This window comes from Liolophura sinensis, chromosome 6 (assembly GCF_032854445.1).
Source record: "Liolophura sinensis isolate JHLJ2023 chromosome 6, CUHK_Ljap_v2, whole genome shotgun sequence".
NCBI classification, from domain to species: domain Eukaryota; kingdom Metazoa; phylum Mollusca; class Polyplacophora; order Chitonida; family Chitonidae; genus Liolophura; species Liolophura sinensis.
The window spans coordinates 52984907-53004329 of NC_088300.1; the positions used below are offsets into that span (position 1 = coordinate 52984907).

A 19423-nucleotide genomic window follows, 5' to 3' on the forward strand; every position below is an offset into this window, starting at 1 on the left:
CCCCAATGAAGCAACACAACTTTATAAATACCACTTACAAAAAAACAACAGTGGCTGCGTGCTGTTCCAGTTGGTGTTGATATTTAACCGAAAATAAGGTTGCATGAGCATGAATGAACAAGTATATAATACAGTTAATAATGTTTGATGAGAATCGACAAAAAATGGGATTGGACCGTGCATGCGTTTTGCATGACTCTGCATGGCATGCATGCACTCGAATATGCTAGGAGTGCGTTACGAAGCTTCCAGTCAAAACTGGTCATTTTCCATATATACATGTATGTTTGATCGGTCGAATGATATCTAAAACTTTTCTGATAAGTCGTTTTCTGTAATTGAAGGTAATAAGTGTTAATTACTGTTGCTCATTCATGTTGAATATCTCGTACTTTTTAATTGTATATATCGTATATTTCGAATCCAAAGGTGTGTTGATATACGGGCCATGCACAGAGAAACTTTACTGTTAGCAAGCGGAGGGTGTACTGTTGCTGAAAAATTCCGGTATTACGTGAGTGTTTGTGTGCCCGACCACGAACTCCTATGAGACGCCCATATAGCGAAGCACATGGTGCGCCGGACGTAACCCTTCTTTCTTTCTCCCTAATTAGTGGGTTACTGACGAAACATGAGAGATATTAGGTTGTGTGAGACATAAGGGTATGGTGTTTGTGTACATGTATGTTTTTAGTGGATAGTTTAAGAAGTAGATTTTCAAGCGCTGCTCGCAAAATGAGACTACAATGGACTGGAAAAAATCCATCCTACTTTCTTATACACAATAACTCGAGAGAAAAGTACGAGTTGTCAGGACTGCTTCGGTGGCCTGATAGAATGTTAGAATGTCTGTCTTGAAGTCTGGAGGCCTGGGATCAAACGCGGTATCATACCAAAGACCGTTGTCAGTATAATATGGCATTATACTTCTGTGACCGCAGCCCTTTGGTGGCATGGACTCCCTCTGACACAAGAACAAACGACGTGAAACCTCACACATACCTGCATACGAATTGACTTTAAATGTTACATGTGACACATTTTGCACGACTTGCGGTTGACAATCGACAATTTTAGAGGTAGAGGAAACCCAACAAAGGAAATTAAAGATGTTTCAGTAAGATGAACAATATGGAGGTTTCGATATTATACTAAGCACACGAACACAAACATTATATATATATATATATATATATATATATATATATATATATATATATAGATAGATAGATAGATAGATAGATAGATACCAAACAAACATTTCAAACATCTGAGGTACTATATAGTTTTATTTAAGGAACATTTTACACTAACATATCTCCACATACACTGCACATGTATATGACCTACAAGAGGTCCGCCTATATATAGAGGGTAAATAAAAGGGGTATTACCACGCACATTCGGTTCAAGCACTGTGATCAAATGTGATATACAACCACATAGAGTTATCTGTTAGAGACAAGAATCGTTACATAACGGACAACCTATGGTTACAGTCTGCCCCTAATACCCAGCCCTTATCATGAATGCACATACCTAACCTTGACTCAACAAAGTAACTTATGAAGAGTTTTAAGGTCATTATAAGGTGCTCTACTAATCCTGCCCTGAAGAAAACGGGTTCTTTTCAGTGTCCCATGCATTAAAAGTATCGCTTTAAGATGGTAAATATTTCTTTAGAACATCAAGTCCGTTATTAATAACAACTCTCCAAAAGACATACTTAGATGTCTTACAGACCTAGCCCTTGACACGTACACTTTGAGGTAGCTGTACATAAAGTTTGTTTCGGTTCAAAAGAGATGTGACTTCTTTGTTACCAGACAAACAAGAACAGGCTTCATAAGTGAGGAATGAGTGTGGTTATAGTTTTGGCAGCGTACTACATTCCTACAGAATGCCATCCCCCCAGGTGGATATTATTTAAAAAGTCAGAGCTTTCTCACACTGTATAAACCCCCGCAAATGTCCTAATCTACTATCCCGAAAGCTGGGTGAAATTGACAAAAAGACGCCGGTGTTCAGTAACACGCAGGCATGACGGCCTTGATCTTGGAGTCCATCTTTATGTAATGACTCTAATTGAAACCTTTCCAAATCGAAACATTCGTAACTAGCGTAATAAATGTAGTTTACGGTTCCGGTGCACTTAGCTATATCATGACCCCATTATATACAAATTACTTTCTCTTGTGAAATCTACAGTGACGAATGTTCTCTTTATCACCCTCGAGAAAATACCTAACCTTACCACATAGTTAGCATTGTTTCTTTTCGACAGACAACTTTAAGGTTATTATATTTTCTCCCAAGTTAATAATGCACCTTGGCAAAGATGTTCTTTTTAAAGTCGTGAAGGTATTACTTTTCTTCTTTTTACTTGTTGACTCGGCAAAGGTATACAAAGGAACTTCTGACTCGCATCTGTACGGAATTCGTTGTAAACACGCCTGTATACAAAGCAGGGCGTTGTCAAGCAGCTTTTAAGTGATCAAGTAACTGTAATTAACGCATTTAACACAGCAATTCTGATTGGTTATTTAACATTTCTCGATTATTTGATAGAAAATGCCCGTTACAATGAACAGAACATTCTCTCATGTATGTCCGTGTATGTGTTCGCAGATCTAAACCATTAAACCACAGTTCTTTCTTATGCATGTAGCTCAAAAACAGAGCAAGAAGTGAATTTGTTTTACCAAACAAATCTATGCCCTAGAAGGCAGTGTTCTTATTTACATCACAGTCGATCAATTTAAAGAAAGTCTGACGATCTTTAAACAAAATGTTTTTTCCAGGTTTTGAGGGTTTGACGGAGCAAAGCTCTTGGATGATATTTTTTTTAACCCGAATTAAACTGGGTCTGCTCCAACGTAATAAATGTCCAATGCTTCTCTGGTCAAAGGCTAAGGGATTTTCTTTGTTCACAATAACCGACCCTGCTATGATCAGCCAGTAGATCAAGATGTGTTCAGATGGTCCGCTATTCTTTGTCGAAGTTTACGAAGACGCCGACGGCGTTTACGCTCCGCGCGTGTCAGTTGCTCCTTGGTCGTGGTTTCCGTGTCCGGGTTAGGTGTGATGGGCACGTTCACAACCACGGGGCGAGCGTTAGAATCGCTGGGGCAAGGACCGTCGTTCACACGGATGTCATCGATGGCTATGTCTCCTTGGAAACCAGTTTCTGTGATGGCCTCAAACCCAATCTGGAAAGGACAATGGCATGGTCATTTCATAAAGCGAAATTATCGTAGGGCTAGCACTTTTAAATTTCCTTATAACTAGATGGTACCAAGTGCGCTTATCAGATAAGGAATCACTTGTCTAAAATGCTAAACAGAAAAAGCCACTTGTGAAAACGTTAGCTGAATAATGTTCTAAACTGCTGTTACACAATGCATTTTGCAGACTCACATCTGTCGCTTGAAAATAGAACGTGTTCTGATATTAGTGGGAATAATTTGCACGCTGCTAGATGGTCGTATACCCAAGGTGGTAATGCGTGAATGAAGGAAAAGTGTACAGGTTCATCCGAGATTCCATAGGTTTCACATGGAGAACAAAGATAACTGAAAGGCATGGATTGGTATCCATGTACATTCAGTAGAAGAAACTTACAACACAGAGAGTAAAACCAGAGCAACGTCGACAATGTAATGCTTGTCAAATGGTCACAAGTAACCGGCGACATATGGATTCAATGGTCAATTTACCTCAGACACGGTTTTATTGTAATTGTTCATGAAACTCTTAAGTAGTAGCAAATTACATTCCCGCTAACACCAAGGATTAAGCAGAATTAAATAAAAAGAATACAAAGATGTTAGTTGCAATTTTTTAGACGCCTCCCGTTAAGAATTGCTCAAAATGCTATGTTGTCATACACATGAAACCACATTAAAATCAAATAATTTGAGGGAGTTAAAAGGAAATAGGGTAGGAAAACTGCAGTCTAATGATATCTTATTACATGAGTGAAGACGTTAATACCTGATATCCAACTCGAGCCAGATTTTCTGGGATGTACAGCCGGGAGACAATCCAGAAATTCCCTTGGTTACCGTAAGCCCGCCATACTGATGCAACCTCATTCCCGAATGCCTGTGGACAGAGAAAATGACATTTACAGACTGTTGGTGTCAATTGTGGAAGAAAACTTTATCAGCTACTTCTGTTGCGTGTTGTTATTTCAATCAAAGACTGCATTGGTCATAACTTTGGAAAGATGGACAACTTGCTGTGTAAAAACTGCTGGTTAGTCGAAAATTGTCGGCTTAATATGGCTGAAATATTGCCATTGTGGCGATGAGCCATCATCATTCATTTTTAATCATTCGAAATTTTTTGACCTATTTAGATTTTAACCGATAAATGTAGAAGACTCACAAGACAGTGGCACACAATTTGCACCAAACCGTACCGGTACCTTCAAAAGTGCAGATCAATGATTGACATGGAACCCATCAAAAGGAACATTCAGATGAATATATTTACCAAAACATGGAAGACATTAATTGCTTTTGTATTTGGTCACTCGGCGATTATGTATTAGGACCTTTTCTAATTTTTTTTTTACACTAATTCCGCCAAAATGAAAGGATGAGAATTTCAGGTGCCCTTTATTTTAGAAGAACTTAGACAATAATTGACGCTTTAGAATGCAACAACATTTAGACAGCCTGGCTCACTCAGCGGTGCGGTTATGAAGAGGGTGTGATGATTTTACGCGTATTTTAACGAAGAACAGCACTGGCAATTGAATAAGTGGTTTTGGTCTGTTACACGGAGGTTTAGTCTTAGTACTGCGCTGGTTATGAAACCGTCTTTACCCGGGTGTACACGTTCAGCGTGCCCACATTCCGGCCGTACATGTGGTAGTGGAACTCCAGACACTGCTCACTCAGACTGCGGTATTTGGGGGAGTAGAGGATGGCGTTCTGCCCCTTGCCACGGGAGGAAGCCTCAATGAACATGAAGTGTCCTGCAATGAAATTAGTTTATTGTTTAACGAAACAACTGAATCTTGAATAACAATACGAGGTTATACACTGAAGACGAAAACATTCAATATTGCTGTATTGTAGAACGATCGACTAACTGATTTGATTGGTGTGTGATGCCATAACCAAGAAATTTTATCCTATATGACGGTAGCAAGGTTTTTGGGTGGACTAAATGTCTAAGTACCTGACTGGTCTTGATGAAACTATACTCAGGTGACCGGAGATGACGTTAAAATATAGATTAATGATGAAAACAAACCCACTGTTCAAACTTTAGAGTGTTCTAATTAGCCTTATGATAGACAGTTATGAAATGCTTCCATGATACCAAAGAGAAACTTCTTCACCACTCGCCTTCTACTATCCCTCAGACTTCACATGTATGTTACTGACCTTCCCATTGAGCCCGCCCAAGGGTGTTATACATCTCACCATTGGGTCCGTCCCAAGTATGTTATAGACCTTATCAATATGCCCGCCACATGTATAGACCATACCATTTAGGCTTGTGCCAAGTATGTTATATACACTTTACCACTGGGCCCGCCACGGGTGCAAGTATTTTATAGACCTTACCATTGGGCCCCTCACAGGTGTGATCTTGTTCAGGGCCGGTGTTACTTGACGGGGTCCTTCCTTTAGCTCGGGTCCAATTGAAGAAATCAGTTGCGTTCTCTTGTGTAAATCCACAAATGTTGAAGTCCTCAAATCCACAGAATGTTGCCGTTTTTGCTGTAACCCAATTTTAAAAAGTGCATCAAATGGCAGTCTATCAGAAAAAAATACTTGGGAAAAATTGCTTCTTTGATTTGTAGCTCATTATACAGGATATGCTATAAGTTTGCATGATAGTAAAGGGAATTTGTTAACCATGCAGTCTACTTCGGGTAGAAGAGCGTCCACTTCGAAGTATGGAGACCTAGGATCAAACCCGGGTCGGATCATACCAAAGACTTGAAAAATAGTGCTTGTTGCTTGTTTAGAGCTCAGCACTGAGCAATGAAACGGAATGGTTTGCCCAGTATCGGTATAATGTGATTGGATGGGGTGTTATGCCTGGTGTCTTGGGCATGATACTTCAATGGCGGTAGCACTTTGGCGGCATGGACCCTGCCACAAGAAGTCACGGTCTATATACACACCCCCTAATGACTTGTCGTGGTCATATGACTGAAAAACTGTTAAGTACGTCGTAAAACATACATACGAATATATGTATAGATACGACCAACCATGCAGGATACATTCTGAGGCGTCTCTTACCACTTCCCTTTAACTTCGTGGGCTTGTTTCAAGTGCTGAAGTGGCGTTTAAGGTATGCTTTTTATTTGTTATATGATCTATAGAGTTCAACTCAGTTTGCCCAAAGACGGAGTTTGGTCTGGTATTCCTTGAAGGGAACGTCTGGTGCTTGGGCTAGGCTGATCTGAGCAATTCCAAGGTTACCTCAGTCCACTGGAGGCAAGAGGAACATTGCTTCAGATCGCTGATCAAAACCGCCTTCATTTGCATACTTTTTTCTCTGAGAGGTTTACTTCGGAAAAGGAGGGGGGCGGTATCCCTATTCGCAGTTAGCTGCGCTAACAGTTTTGTCTAAATTAGCCTACTTGCTAAAACTCCGAAAGCATTGACAAAGAAGATTCCAAGAGTGATGAGACAACAACGTGGAATGTTCAGGATGGTTGCCTCTTCGACAGAGAGCCAGATAATTACTGAGTAAAACAGAGAATGTTATCTGTGGAGGTAGCGCTCGACTTCTGTTCAGTTATAAGGTCGTCTTTTTTCATACACCTCTTGACCTTGTTGAGATAACAACACCGCAAAATAGTCCTATATCTATAACGAGTTTTGTCAGCTTTATGAAGGCTATTCTAGACTCGCCTGAGCTAACAGGGCGTCGTTTGGGTTCACAGACAATGACATAATGTCAGCAAGAACATTATAAATCTAATAACATGGCTTACAGCGATGACGTTACTCTCACCTTAGCACTCAGACAACCGTAGTTAACTAAAATTGTGATCGCTCAGAGTGATTTTTACCAGGCGGAGTGTGTTAGCTTAGAGAGATGATTGTCCACTTGTGTTACCGCTCACACAGGCACTGTTTACCAGACAGTGTGTGCTGGCTCAGAGAGATCATTGACCACTTGTGTTACCACTCAGACAGGCGCTGTTTACCAGACAGTGTGTTTTAGCTCAGAGAGATCATTGGTCACTCATGTTACCACTCACACAGGCGCTGTTTACCAGACATTGTGTGTTAGCTCAGAGAGATCATTGGCTACAGAGAGATGATTGACCACTTGTGTTACCACTCAGACAGGCGCTGTTTACCGGACAGTGAGTTTTAGCTCAGAGAGATCATTGGCCACTCATGCTACCACTCAGACAGGCGCTGTTTACCAGACAGTGTGTGTTACCTCAGAGAGATCATTGGCTACTCATGCTACCACTCACACAGGCGCTGTTTACCAGACATTGTGTGTTAGCTCAGAGAGATGATTGACCACTTGTGTTACCACTCAGACAGGCGCTGTTTACCAGACAGTGAGTTTTAGCTCAGAGAGATGATTTGCCACTCATGTCAGCACTCAGACAGGCGCTTTTTACCTGACGGTGTGTGTTAGCTCAGAGAGATGATTGTCCACTCTTGTTGCCACCCAGACGGGTACCTAAGCAGTGCGTATAGCCGTTTGTTTACCAGGCAGAGTGCGTTAGCTTTGAGAGATGATTGGCCGCTTGTGTTACCACTCAGACAGGCGCTGTTTACCAGACAGTGTGTTTTAGCTCAGAGAGATGATTGGCCACTCATGTCAGCATTCAGACAGGCGCTGTTTACCAGACAGTATGTGTTAGCCTAGAAAGGTGATTGCCCACACATGTTACCACTCAGACTGACGCTGTTTACCAGACAATGTGTTTTAACCTAGAAAGGTGATTGTCCAGTCATGTTACCACTCAGACCGACTCTGTTTACCAGACAATGTGTTTTAACCTAGAAAGGTGATTGTTCACTCATGTTATCACTCAGACCGACGCTGTTTACCAGACAATGTGTGTGAACCTAGAAAGGTGATTGTCCACTCATGTTACCACTCAGACCGACGCTGTTTACCAGACAATGTGTGTGAACCTGGAAAGGTGATTGTCCACTCATGTTACCACTAAGACAGGCGGTGTTTTCCAGACAGTGTGTGTTAGCCTGGAAAGGTGATTGTCCACTCATGTTACCACTCATACAGTCTGTTTACTAGACAGTCTGTGAGCTCATTTTACCACTCAGACAGGTGCTGTTTACCACACAGAGTGTGTTAGCTCACAGAGATGAATGTCCACTCATGTTACAACTCAGACAGGCGCTGTTTACCAGACAGTGAGTTTTAGCTCAGAGAGATGATTTGCCACTCATGTCAGCACTCAGACAGGCGCTTTTTACCTGACGGTGTGTGTTAGCTCAGAGAGATGATTGTCCACTCTTGTTGCCACCCAGACGGGTACCTAAGCAGTGCGTATAGCCGTTTGTTTACCAGGCAGAGTGCGTTAGCTTTGAGAGATGATTGGCCGCTTGTGTTACCACTCAGACAGGCGCTGTTTACCAGACAGTGTGTTTTAGCTCAGAGAGATGATTGGCCACTCATGTCAGCATTCAGACAGGCGCTGTTTACCAGACAGTATGTGTTAGCCTAGAAAGGTGATTGCCCACACATGTTACCACTCAGACTGACGCTGTTTACCAGACAATGTGTTTTAACCTAGAAAGGTGATTGTCCAGTCATGTTACCACTCAGACCGACTCTGTTTACCAGACAATGTGTTTTAACCTAGAAAGGTGATTGTTCACTCATGTTATCACTCAGACCGACGCTGTTTACCAGACAATGTGTGTGAACCTAGAAAGGTGATTGTCCACTCATGTTACCACTCAGACCGACGCTGTTTACCAGACAATGTGTGTGAACCTGGAAAGGTGATTGTCCACTCATGTTACCACTAAGACAGGCGGTGTTTTCCAGACAGTGTGTGTTAGCCTGGAAAGGTGATTGTCCACTCATGTTACCACTCATACAGTCTGTTTACTAGACAGTCTGTGAGCTCATTTTACCACTCAGACAGGTGCTGTTTACCACACAGAGTGTGTTAGCTCACAGAGATGAATGTCCACTCATGTTACAACTCAGACAGGCGCTGTTTACCAGATAATGTGTGTTAGCTTGGAGAGGTGCTTGCCCACTTATTGTACAATCCTTACAGGCGCCGTTTACCAGACAGAGTATGCAATTTTACCACCTGGACAGGCACTATTTACCACACACATCTGTTATTGTATATTTATGCAGTCCAAGCACTGGGAACCGCATAAATAAGTTTAGTAAATAACCGTCGTTATTTTAGTGATTATAACACGGCATTGCTGACATGGTTTTAATTCATTTTGCCACTCCGTATATGTGTCAGGCATGTAACACACTAGGGAATTCTTATAAAACGCAAGAACGCATGAGGCCTTTTAAGTTTCTTTTAATTATAGAAAATAGCCCTGATAAATTATGCAAGCTGTCTTAAGTGTCACCCGGTCGTTGGATAAGCATATTAAGTTATGTACACATGAACTGGCTTATTAACTTGTGCTAATAGGTCCTAGACAGGAGCAGAACAGCGTGCTGTTTAAAATGACAAAATTATAAATTCGACAGACGAGTGGTCCTTTGTCAACAGGTGAACATAAAAAGAAACAAAAATAGTTTGTCAAGAAAAAACGTCGACTTCTGACGCGTTCTTGATAAATCTTGCTGCGTAATATGACTCATCTATGATTGTTGGTGTAAAACGTTGCAAGCGTCTTGTGAAAAATGACGAAGAATGTGTATTATTTTGGGGGGTCTGAAATAAGACAGGTGAGACCAGGTAATGCCAAATATCAAAACGTACAACAAAGGTAATCAGTGCAGATGTCACCACGCAGATGCAAAGTGACATGGTCTTATAAGGCAATACGCATTCTGTACGAATATGATTCGCCCCATTTCCGTCACGTCAGGCGGATGACACACAGGTCAGTTAATAACAGGGCTAAGCATCACTGCTTAATCACTTATCGTGGTTATATAAAGTCTGGTACAAAAAAATGTTACCTGATACTAATTTGGAGGAACGCCTTGCTAACTTCAAATATGGCGTGGGAATAATGAAAGGCATTCCCATTTAATAATCATATTTCATTATGTTTTTGCATGGAAGAAAAAAACCTTACGGGATTTACTTTCCAGGCGTTTTCCAGTTTTTGGAATAAAATTTTGTTTGTTGTTTTAAGTGTGTTTCAATATCCATCGCATAAGGAATGAATTAAGACACATGGCGAACAGATGTAAAATGTAAGTGAGACACGAAGTTTGAAAAATTTTTTCAAGAGAGTGCCGTTACATGCCTCAGGTTTACAAACTTTACAAAGCCTCGCAAATGGAGTTTGCATGTTTTCTATGATTTCTCATCATTTATTATACAAACCATCCGCAGAATTTTACATATTATAATCTGCTCATTCGACATCGAGTTCTATGGAAAGGAAAGCATTGTGGTAGATGAAAATTTATTTGATGCGTCGAATAATTCATTTGTATATAATTGTCTGATATTGCTACACGTGACGATACGGTGGAAAGTATGTACAAATAATATGCAAGGCTTTTAAAATTTTGTAACTTATAGCCTAGGGGGTCATTAAAAATAGTTGAAAATATGTCACACAGTAAACACATGGTATAGCTTATTCACTATTTAGAACAACTGACCATAATAAGTTAACGGGTTTCAACAGTTATTGCATGGCGAGCCTCTTTAGCTTGCGTCAATGTGCAGGGTAAGATGCAATAAGGCTCACAGTGGAGTCTGTCTCAACTAAGTCGTCTATTTTTTTTCTCTCACTAAATTCCTATGAAATAGGAATTTAAGCCTCAACCATGTCTTTTACATGTATATTCTTTTTGGGATATTCTTTGATAATCTTAAGGTGATCTGTAGTCTGATCAACTGTATTCACGGTGTTGAAGAAGGATCACAAATGCGTATATCTCCAAGAAAGTCTAACATCCTTAGAAAAGGTGAAAAGGTAAAGACTGTTTGCTCAATGTCCCTGACTACAGACCTTTGTGCAGAATACACGTCATCAAGGTAATAAAATTATCTGAACTGTCTGTGTAACCGATATTTGATGTTTAATAAGTTAAAGGTCAGGTTTATTCAGCTCTATCGCTTACAATAGCGACTCTAACACTACCATTCGCCGAGAAAGATAAAACTTTCCAAAGCACGAAACAGTAACTATAGGGAATAATTTCATGAATAGACCTGCCTGATGGACCTATCAAATGGATTTTCTCAAACTTAGTGGTGTGATATAAATTTTCAAGTGTTCAGCTTATCGATCAAAGCCATGTGAAAGTTGAGAAATAGAGACAAGCTGTAAAACATGGCAACATGAAGAAATTCAAGACAAAGGTTTTCTCCTAGCAATGGGGAATAGATACCATTGGTTTTTGCTTAGGACAGCAGAAAAATGAAATTTAATTAGAAGTAAATATTAATCTTTAGCTATATTGGACTGAGCAACATAAATCTGTTGTAATAATGATTAATTTTGACACGCGTCAGCGGATGACCCACTTTAACAAGAAAAAAAAGGATAAAAATAAAAAAGAGAATGAAAAACGACGGGGAAATGTAGCCACCTTGTTGCACCCCAACTGGTATTGTATTTTTATGCATATATATCGCATGTCTTTGGCAATAGCGTGTATTGTTTAAAACGAGTCCATCATTAACATGAAGGAACTTGCAATGTATAACAGTGTGAGTTTGTTATTCTAGGTTCAGCCATTTCAAATGTACAATAAATCGACCTGTACCCCTTAACCCGTCAATTTTATGGTTCCCTCTTAACCATTTTACCACAACACTATTTGCAGTTTCATTTAGTCGGGTAAGTAATTTATTACTGGACATTTAATTGGCTTGAGTACTTCCTAATGGCTTTGAGCTTTGATCTCGTCATTGATCCAGTCTGAGAGCACAAGCATAGAACAAATTCGTATGAGTTAGATATACCTCGTCAAATGTGCGTTGTATAATGGTAAATTTCATGGTTAATCCTAACTGATTTCTCATAATCCAAACACCTTTGTTAACTTTGTGAAATCCTTCTGTCGAGACTTTTCTGATTTCAGGCCATTTCAGTCTTATTTAATGCAAAAAGTATCAGCCACTCTTAAAACCCTTTAAACGATATAGGTATTAAAAATGGATATGGTCTTGTATAAACCCACCTGTGGCCTTTACCTGTCTTGTTCTAATAAGGTTGAAAGTTCGATTTCAGATTTGCTAGGATAGTTTCTACCTTTTGTTAAATGTTGAATGTCACATCATTTCCAAATATTTGTATCGTGCTGAAGAACAGCCATGATCTAGCACACAGACCCGTATGAATATCTCGCTAGGCTCTACGATTAACATTTTGTCCGGCTTTGTTTTAGGACTTCGCAGGCATTACTTTGATATGCATATACACGGCAATCTGTAAATACCCATCGGTTAAAAGAGATGAAGAAACGAGTCATTTATTTGTACGGTAACAATGATGTCATTATATCTGTCTCCAACCATCCTGAAAGAGATGGTGAAACTTAGCAGTGATTTACACATGTACCGACAATGCTGACGTTAACATCCGCCTACTCACTGTATACACACATAAAAAAACACCCTTGCTAAAAGTTGCGAAATTCTAGAGATTTGCGTGTAAACGAAGCTAAAGCGTTTCAGAAAAAAATTATAACTTTAAAAATTTGTTTGAAGCTTTGATTCACATTCCTTCCCTGAAACAGACAAATAGGAAAAATCAACCTGCAGTTTATGCTGTGAAAAACACTGGGTGCAAAACCAAGACAACAGAGATTAGTCATAGCCCTGTTCACGGGACTTATTGTCATCGCGAAAAGGAAAAAAAAACTGTAACATGATAGCAGGCATGCACCCAGAGATATTATTACTTGAAGTGTACAGGTGTCTCTAGAATACACAGAACGTCGTCTCGACGAAAGTCTTTTTTCCCTCAATTTTACGACGATTGTGAGAGCTTGTGCACTCATCGCTCATGATTTTACACAATTAAGTTCAATGAACTGACTGCATGATTCAGTTGTACATATGTGGCTTTATTTTGTCTTTTCTTGGCGAACAGATGAACTATACAATTGTATTTTTATTATGTCATTGGCACAGCTTTTGTGACAAAACTTAACACCACAAAGAGCGATAGCATTATTATGTGAAACGGATTAAACTAAGATTCAAACATCGTTACAAAATTAACATACTTATCAAGACAATGTTTGCCAGTAAAGTGCACCTTATAAACTGCAGTCGATACTAAATAACACACAACAAAAGTTGCTTTCGCGACTGACGATAGAATGCAAATATCGGAAGTGAGTACACTGCTTCATACTGCTACAGACTATAACACGACCTTTTGTCGACACACCTACAATTTACTACATCATTATACTTGCTTGTCAGAACTTTTCTCGACATACTAGTATTTCAAACATCTCATGCATTTAACACATTGCATAACATTTACATAATGCAAATTCCTAAAGTTATTTGCTTTACCCTGAAAACTTCATGAAGTGGTCAATGTAGGTTAATATAATATATACATGAAACAAAGTTAAATATTTGAACAGTTAAGTGGTTTGTACACGGGTGTAAATCTGTAAAACGCTAGCTAGGTAGACACAGGAGAAAGTGACACGGGCATACATATCACAACGTCTTGGTGGGAAAGAGCGCAGCTGTTGAGACGACAACTGAAAGTGACTTGAGAAATGAGAGCTTTTACAGGGCTTAACAGACTGTTAGATGTGAAGGATGACAGGGTTTATTGTAAAAATATCCCTGCAGTCAGGAGCATTAACATACATGGCAAATAAACCTCCTTACTGGAGAATATAACGCAACAAATATGACCCTGAGAATATATTCCCACTGTGGAAAAAACACATGTATACCCAAATGAAGGTACATGCATATACCCGGCAAAAATATTCCTACGGTCTGGAGAAGAAACCCTGGAAATTTCCAGATAATCCCGAGTAGATACCCTGGAATGTACAGTCTGCAATGAGAAAATACAAGTACCACGGAATATACTGCCTTCATGAAGAAACTACCTCGAAATATACAATCTGCACGGAGAAGATACCACGGAATATACGGCCTACATGGAGAAGATACCCCGGAATATACAGTCTGTATGGAGATGGGATGATGGAATATACGGTCTGCACGGAGAAGATACCACGGAATATACGGCCTACATGGAGAAGATACCCCGGAATATACAGTCTGTATGGAGATGGGATGATGGAATATACGGTCTGCACGGAGAAGATACCCCGGAATATACGGCCTACATGGAGAAGATACCCCGGAATATACAGTCTGTATGGAGATGGGATGATGGAATATACGGTCTGCACGGAGAAGATATCCCGGAACATACGGTCTTCACCAATAAGATACCCTGGAATCCAGAGTCTGCATGGAGAAGATATTTGGGGATATACGGCCTGCATGGAGAAGATACCCCGTAATATACAGTTTGTATGGAGATGAGATGATGGAATATACGGCTTACATGGAGAAGATACCACGGAATGTACAGTCTGCATGGAGAAGATACCACGGAATACACGGTCTGGATGGAGAAGATATGCCGGAACATACGGTCTTTACAAATAAGATACCCTGAAATCCAGAGTCTGCATGTAGAAGATATTGCGGAATATACGGCTTGAATGGAGAAGATACCCCGGGATATACAGTCTGTATGGAGATGAGATGATGGAATATAGGAGATGGAGTCTTCATGGAGAAGATTATCTGGAATATACGATCTACCAGGGATGATACCCCCGGAATATGAGGTCTGCATGGAGAAGATATACCCTGAGTCTGTATGTAGAAAATGTTCCGGAATGTAAGGGTTGCATGGAGAAGATACTCCAGGAGAAGTTACCTCGCAATATACTGGAAGCACTGTCTGATATGGAGAAGGTGTCACGGAATATAAAGTCTGCATGAAGAGAATGTATTCTGGAATACAAAACACAGTCTACACTGAGAAGATACCCCGGAATATACAGTCTGCGTGGAGAAGACAATCAGGGAATCCTGAGTCTGCATGTAGAAGATATCCTGAAATATCCGGTCTGCACAGAGAAGTTACCCCTAAATATATGATCGGCATAAAAAAATATTCCGGAATGCAATGTCTGAAATGTAGACGATACTACTGAATATATGGTCTTCAAGGAGAAGATAGCCTGGAATATGCGATCTACACGGGGATGCTAGCTCGGGAAAAAAAACAGTCTGCATGAAGAAGATACTCCGGAATATACGCTATACATGGAAAAGATATACCCCGAGCGTACGTGCAGAGATGCTCCAGAATATAAGGTCTGCATGGAGAAGACACTCCAGGAGAAGTTACCTTGGACATGAAGAAACTATCCCGGAATGCACGGTCTGGTATAGAGAAGGTACCACGGAATATGCAGTCTGCATACACTGGAAGTATACGGTCTGCATGGAGAAGACACTCCAGGAAAAGTTACCTTGGACATGAAGAAACTATCCCGGAATGCACGGTCTGGTATAGAGAGGGTACCACGGAATATGCAGTCTGCATACACTGGAAGTATACGGTCTGCATGGAGAAGACACTCCAGGAAAAGTTACCTTGGACATGAAGAAACTATCCCGGAATGCACGGTCTGGTATAGAGAAGGTACCACGGAATATGCAGTCTGCATACACTGGAAGTATACGGTCTGCATGGAGAAGATATCCCGAGAACAAGGATGCAGATGCCCAGTAATTTTAAGTACATTCCATAGGAAGTCCTTCGCGAACACGATGGCACATGGGAAGAGAATATGTTCTATCGGAGTGAATAAGGGTAAAGAAAAATGTCATCCACCATGCATAGTACTTATAAGAAGAGAAGATATTCTCTCTGAAAAGATGAATATAATTGAAGACGTACAGCATAGAGAGTAAGACCAGAGCAGCGACGACGGTGTGACAGCTTGCTAATGCTCACATGCAACCAGTGAAATACGGTCTCATGTCAATTTACCTCCGTTTAGGGTTTTATTCTAACTGTTCATATAAATGCATAAATAGTAGCAATTTACACACCCTTTAGCACCATAGCTTAAGCAGAATTAGGTAAAAACAAATTCAGAATTACTCAAAATGGATGATGAATATAATGGTTGATGATGATTTTTTTCTCGCTGTATAAGGTTTATCGGTAAGGAAAAAGGTATCGCTCTATGGAAGGATTATGAGAAAGAAGGGAAATTGATGTGCTTGTTGTAAACTGAAGAGGAGGGAAACGCGACAGAATATTGACTTGGCCGAAAGATGGGTTGTTTGCCTAAACTTTATTTCATAAAAAAAAAACCATACTTTTTTTTCACAAACGGAATTATGCTGAATATGAAAGCACATCCTTGTGAATCTGAACAGAAGTATGACAAACTAACTTAAGTAAACGAGCACAACTTGGTCGCCGAGCATAGCTTGCCCCGTACCATTAGTCTCTCCGATAAGAGTATGCCTTTCCACATTTGCCATATAATTGTGTCGTACACCGGTGTTGCTGATTTATAAGCGAAACAAACGTTTCTAATACAGTTATTTTTGTATCCGGCTAGTGTACTGAATGCATACGCTTATTTTTTTTCTACAAAAGTCTGGCACGATTTCAAAACTGCTCTTTGACAATTTCCCATAAGTGACAATCTACTCTTGCCAACCAACACAGTGATCTCTTTTCACTGACTATTCACAGTACATTACTATCAATTTAGACACGGTATCCGTGCATGGACCAACTTTAAGAAAGATCGTGACCAAGACACCTACTAGTATATCTCCATTCAAGGCGAATACAACCATACACACCATCTATGGCTGATTTTATGTCTAGAACTTGATAATTAAATGTTAAAAGAGGGCTTCCATGATAAATCATCCATACTTTATTTGGTAACTGTGGTTTTTGAAAGTGGTCGTACGATTAATAGTTATCAAATGCAACATACGAATAATTTATTCAACGTGACACTTTGACGTGTCAGTACTCTTTGTTCTAGCCACGAGCATCCCGAAATCAACTGAATATTTTATTTGATTGCGAACAACGTAAGCTATTTGTCAAGATTTAGCGTAAGAACACCTGGACTCACCTGTGTAACAATCAATAAGTTCTCGCTCCCGCCTATGTAACGTATCCACGGCTTTGGCGTGTTTTGTCATGAGAGTCGTGTATTCCGTTAATGTTTTGTCCAAGAGGACAGTCGTTTCGTTTAGAGCTGTTTTGTGATTGGCCAATTCTTCTTTTAGTTTGCTCTCTGAAATAGAAGTAACGTTGTAATTCTCTTGCAAAATTTTCAGAGTTGTGTCCGTCTCGTTTAATATCTCACTAGTATGTTCGAGTTTAATCGTTTTCTCATCCAGGTTTGTTTTCAGCACGAAGTTTTCAGCCTGCAAAGAGCCGACCTTGTCCTCGGCTTCCAGCAAGTCTTTGCTTGTTTCCAGGAAGCTCTTTTGAGACATTTCCAGAGCTTTCAAAGTTTCGTTGAGCTTTTTCTCAGACACCACCAAAAGATCCGATTTTATTCTCAGTCTGTCCCTAATGTTCGTGAATTCTTTGTGCAAAGATGTTAGCAGTTGTTCCTCCGTCTCCATATTGCTTTCCGCGTATTTGCTGCCCAGCAAAAACGGAGCCTTTGCAGGGCTCTTGGAACTCGTATCCCGCGATCCCAAAACCACTTTCTGCACAGTGTTTTCCAGGCGTTTCAGGCGGCTTTCATGGTCATCCTTGATGTCCTGGAAATCTTTTTCCATGTCCGTCATTTTCTTGGAATTGTCATTTTGCGTGCCTGTGAGAAATTCGACAGGTGGCTCTGGTCCTGAATTACACTTGCCACCTGCCAGAGATAACTGGACGTTATATGTACATCGGCCATCTGACAGCACGCATTGATTCTCCAGCAGTGCTTCAGGTACCCTTAATAACACCAGTCCTACAATCACCAAAATCCTGCTACAACCACCTCCGAGAAGGTTTCTAAACTTAGACATCGTTTCGATTGTGCACATTCACAATGTTAAGCGCTGATATTCTCTTAGCATTGCATAAAGACGACAAATTGCGATCAGCTTTCAAGTAGAATCCGATTCTGTAAATCTGTATATAAATAGCTGTGCAACACCACACCAAAGCTATATACATATGATTACCCTCGGGTTGTAATAAGCTCTTAACTAGGACTTGTGAGGTAGGTCGGATCTCACGAGAGAGTACTAGCTATTTGTTCATTCCACCTTCAGGCAACCGTTATATACCAGTAATAGAGGGAGCCTCGGTAAATAGAGCGTCAGTAAGCCGGCGTTCATACCCTGTACAGCGGAGATTCGTCACGCCGCCTCTTTGCTGCACACTTGCGCGTCCTTTTGAAGCATCAAGTCCAGAGCCGAAGGGCGTTTCCGCTCAGTTATGATCTCATATCTACGCTTAGACAGTACCAACCGCACATAGCTCCGCATCCGTCTTTTCGTAACACCCGTGCTTACTCAAGCTGAACCAACCCGGTCCCAAGGCCCTGTTGTTAAATATAACCGTATTTCAATACGCACAGATTGTTGAAATTCACGTTCAAATATAGCAGCTTTTACAGGATATATACATATATCTCTTACGTGCGGCTTAACAAAAAACAACAAAATCGTGAAAACTCCAAAAAATTTTCTTGGCATTGGAAACTTCAGGAAGTTATGGGGTTTTCTGGCATATTTTCTGGATTGACCCGAGAGCATTTAAAAACGGCTCTATTACGATGTGGGTTGTGTGAAAGCATGGAACATCAGTCATATCAAATCTCTCAGTCGGAAAGCTGTTTGGTGTAATGCTCTTCAGTATTTTTAGTTCTTACGTCAAATAATGCTAACGTTTCTGTCATTGACAGTCGTGATTTTGTCAAAACGTTACACCTATCATTAACGGCTCGTAAATATTTGACCAATCTGGTGTTCCGTAGAGGCTAACCACAAAGCACCCTACCGATCACTACTAGCTTCAAACAGCCACATGCCCTTGAGTTATGATGCCTGTTAGATCAATTCTGTTTGGCCGTAGTTGAGCCGGAATCCACACACAAAACCACTGAAGTGCACCAGCCCTGTTGGTGCTAACAGAAATGGCTCTTCAATATGTACTAACTGGTTGCACGGGAGCCAACATGAGCTTACCCCTCGTTAAACGAGTCTAAATGGACGATGTAC

The 19423-nt window shown here is 40.4% G+C and overlaps 1 protein-coding gene across 1 annotated transcript; it reads right to left on the minus strand.

Annotated features, from left to right (window-relative positions):
- Positions 1-1271: 1271 nt before the first annotated feature.
- Positions 1272-18676, minus strand: LOC135467847 (uncharacterized). The gene is made up of 5 exons (XM_064745740.1): positions 17326-18676; positions 5583-5738; positions 4833-4984; positions 3994-4104; positions 1272-3209 (listed from the first exon to the last, which is right to left on the minus strand). The coding sequence occupies exons 1-5, from the start codon at positions 18239-18241 to the stop codon at positions 2964-2966; spliced, it is 1581 nt and encodes a 526-aa protein (XP_064601810.1). The 5' UTR covers positions 18242-18676; the 3' UTR covers positions 1272-2963.
- Positions 18677-19423: the final 747 nt, after the last annotated feature.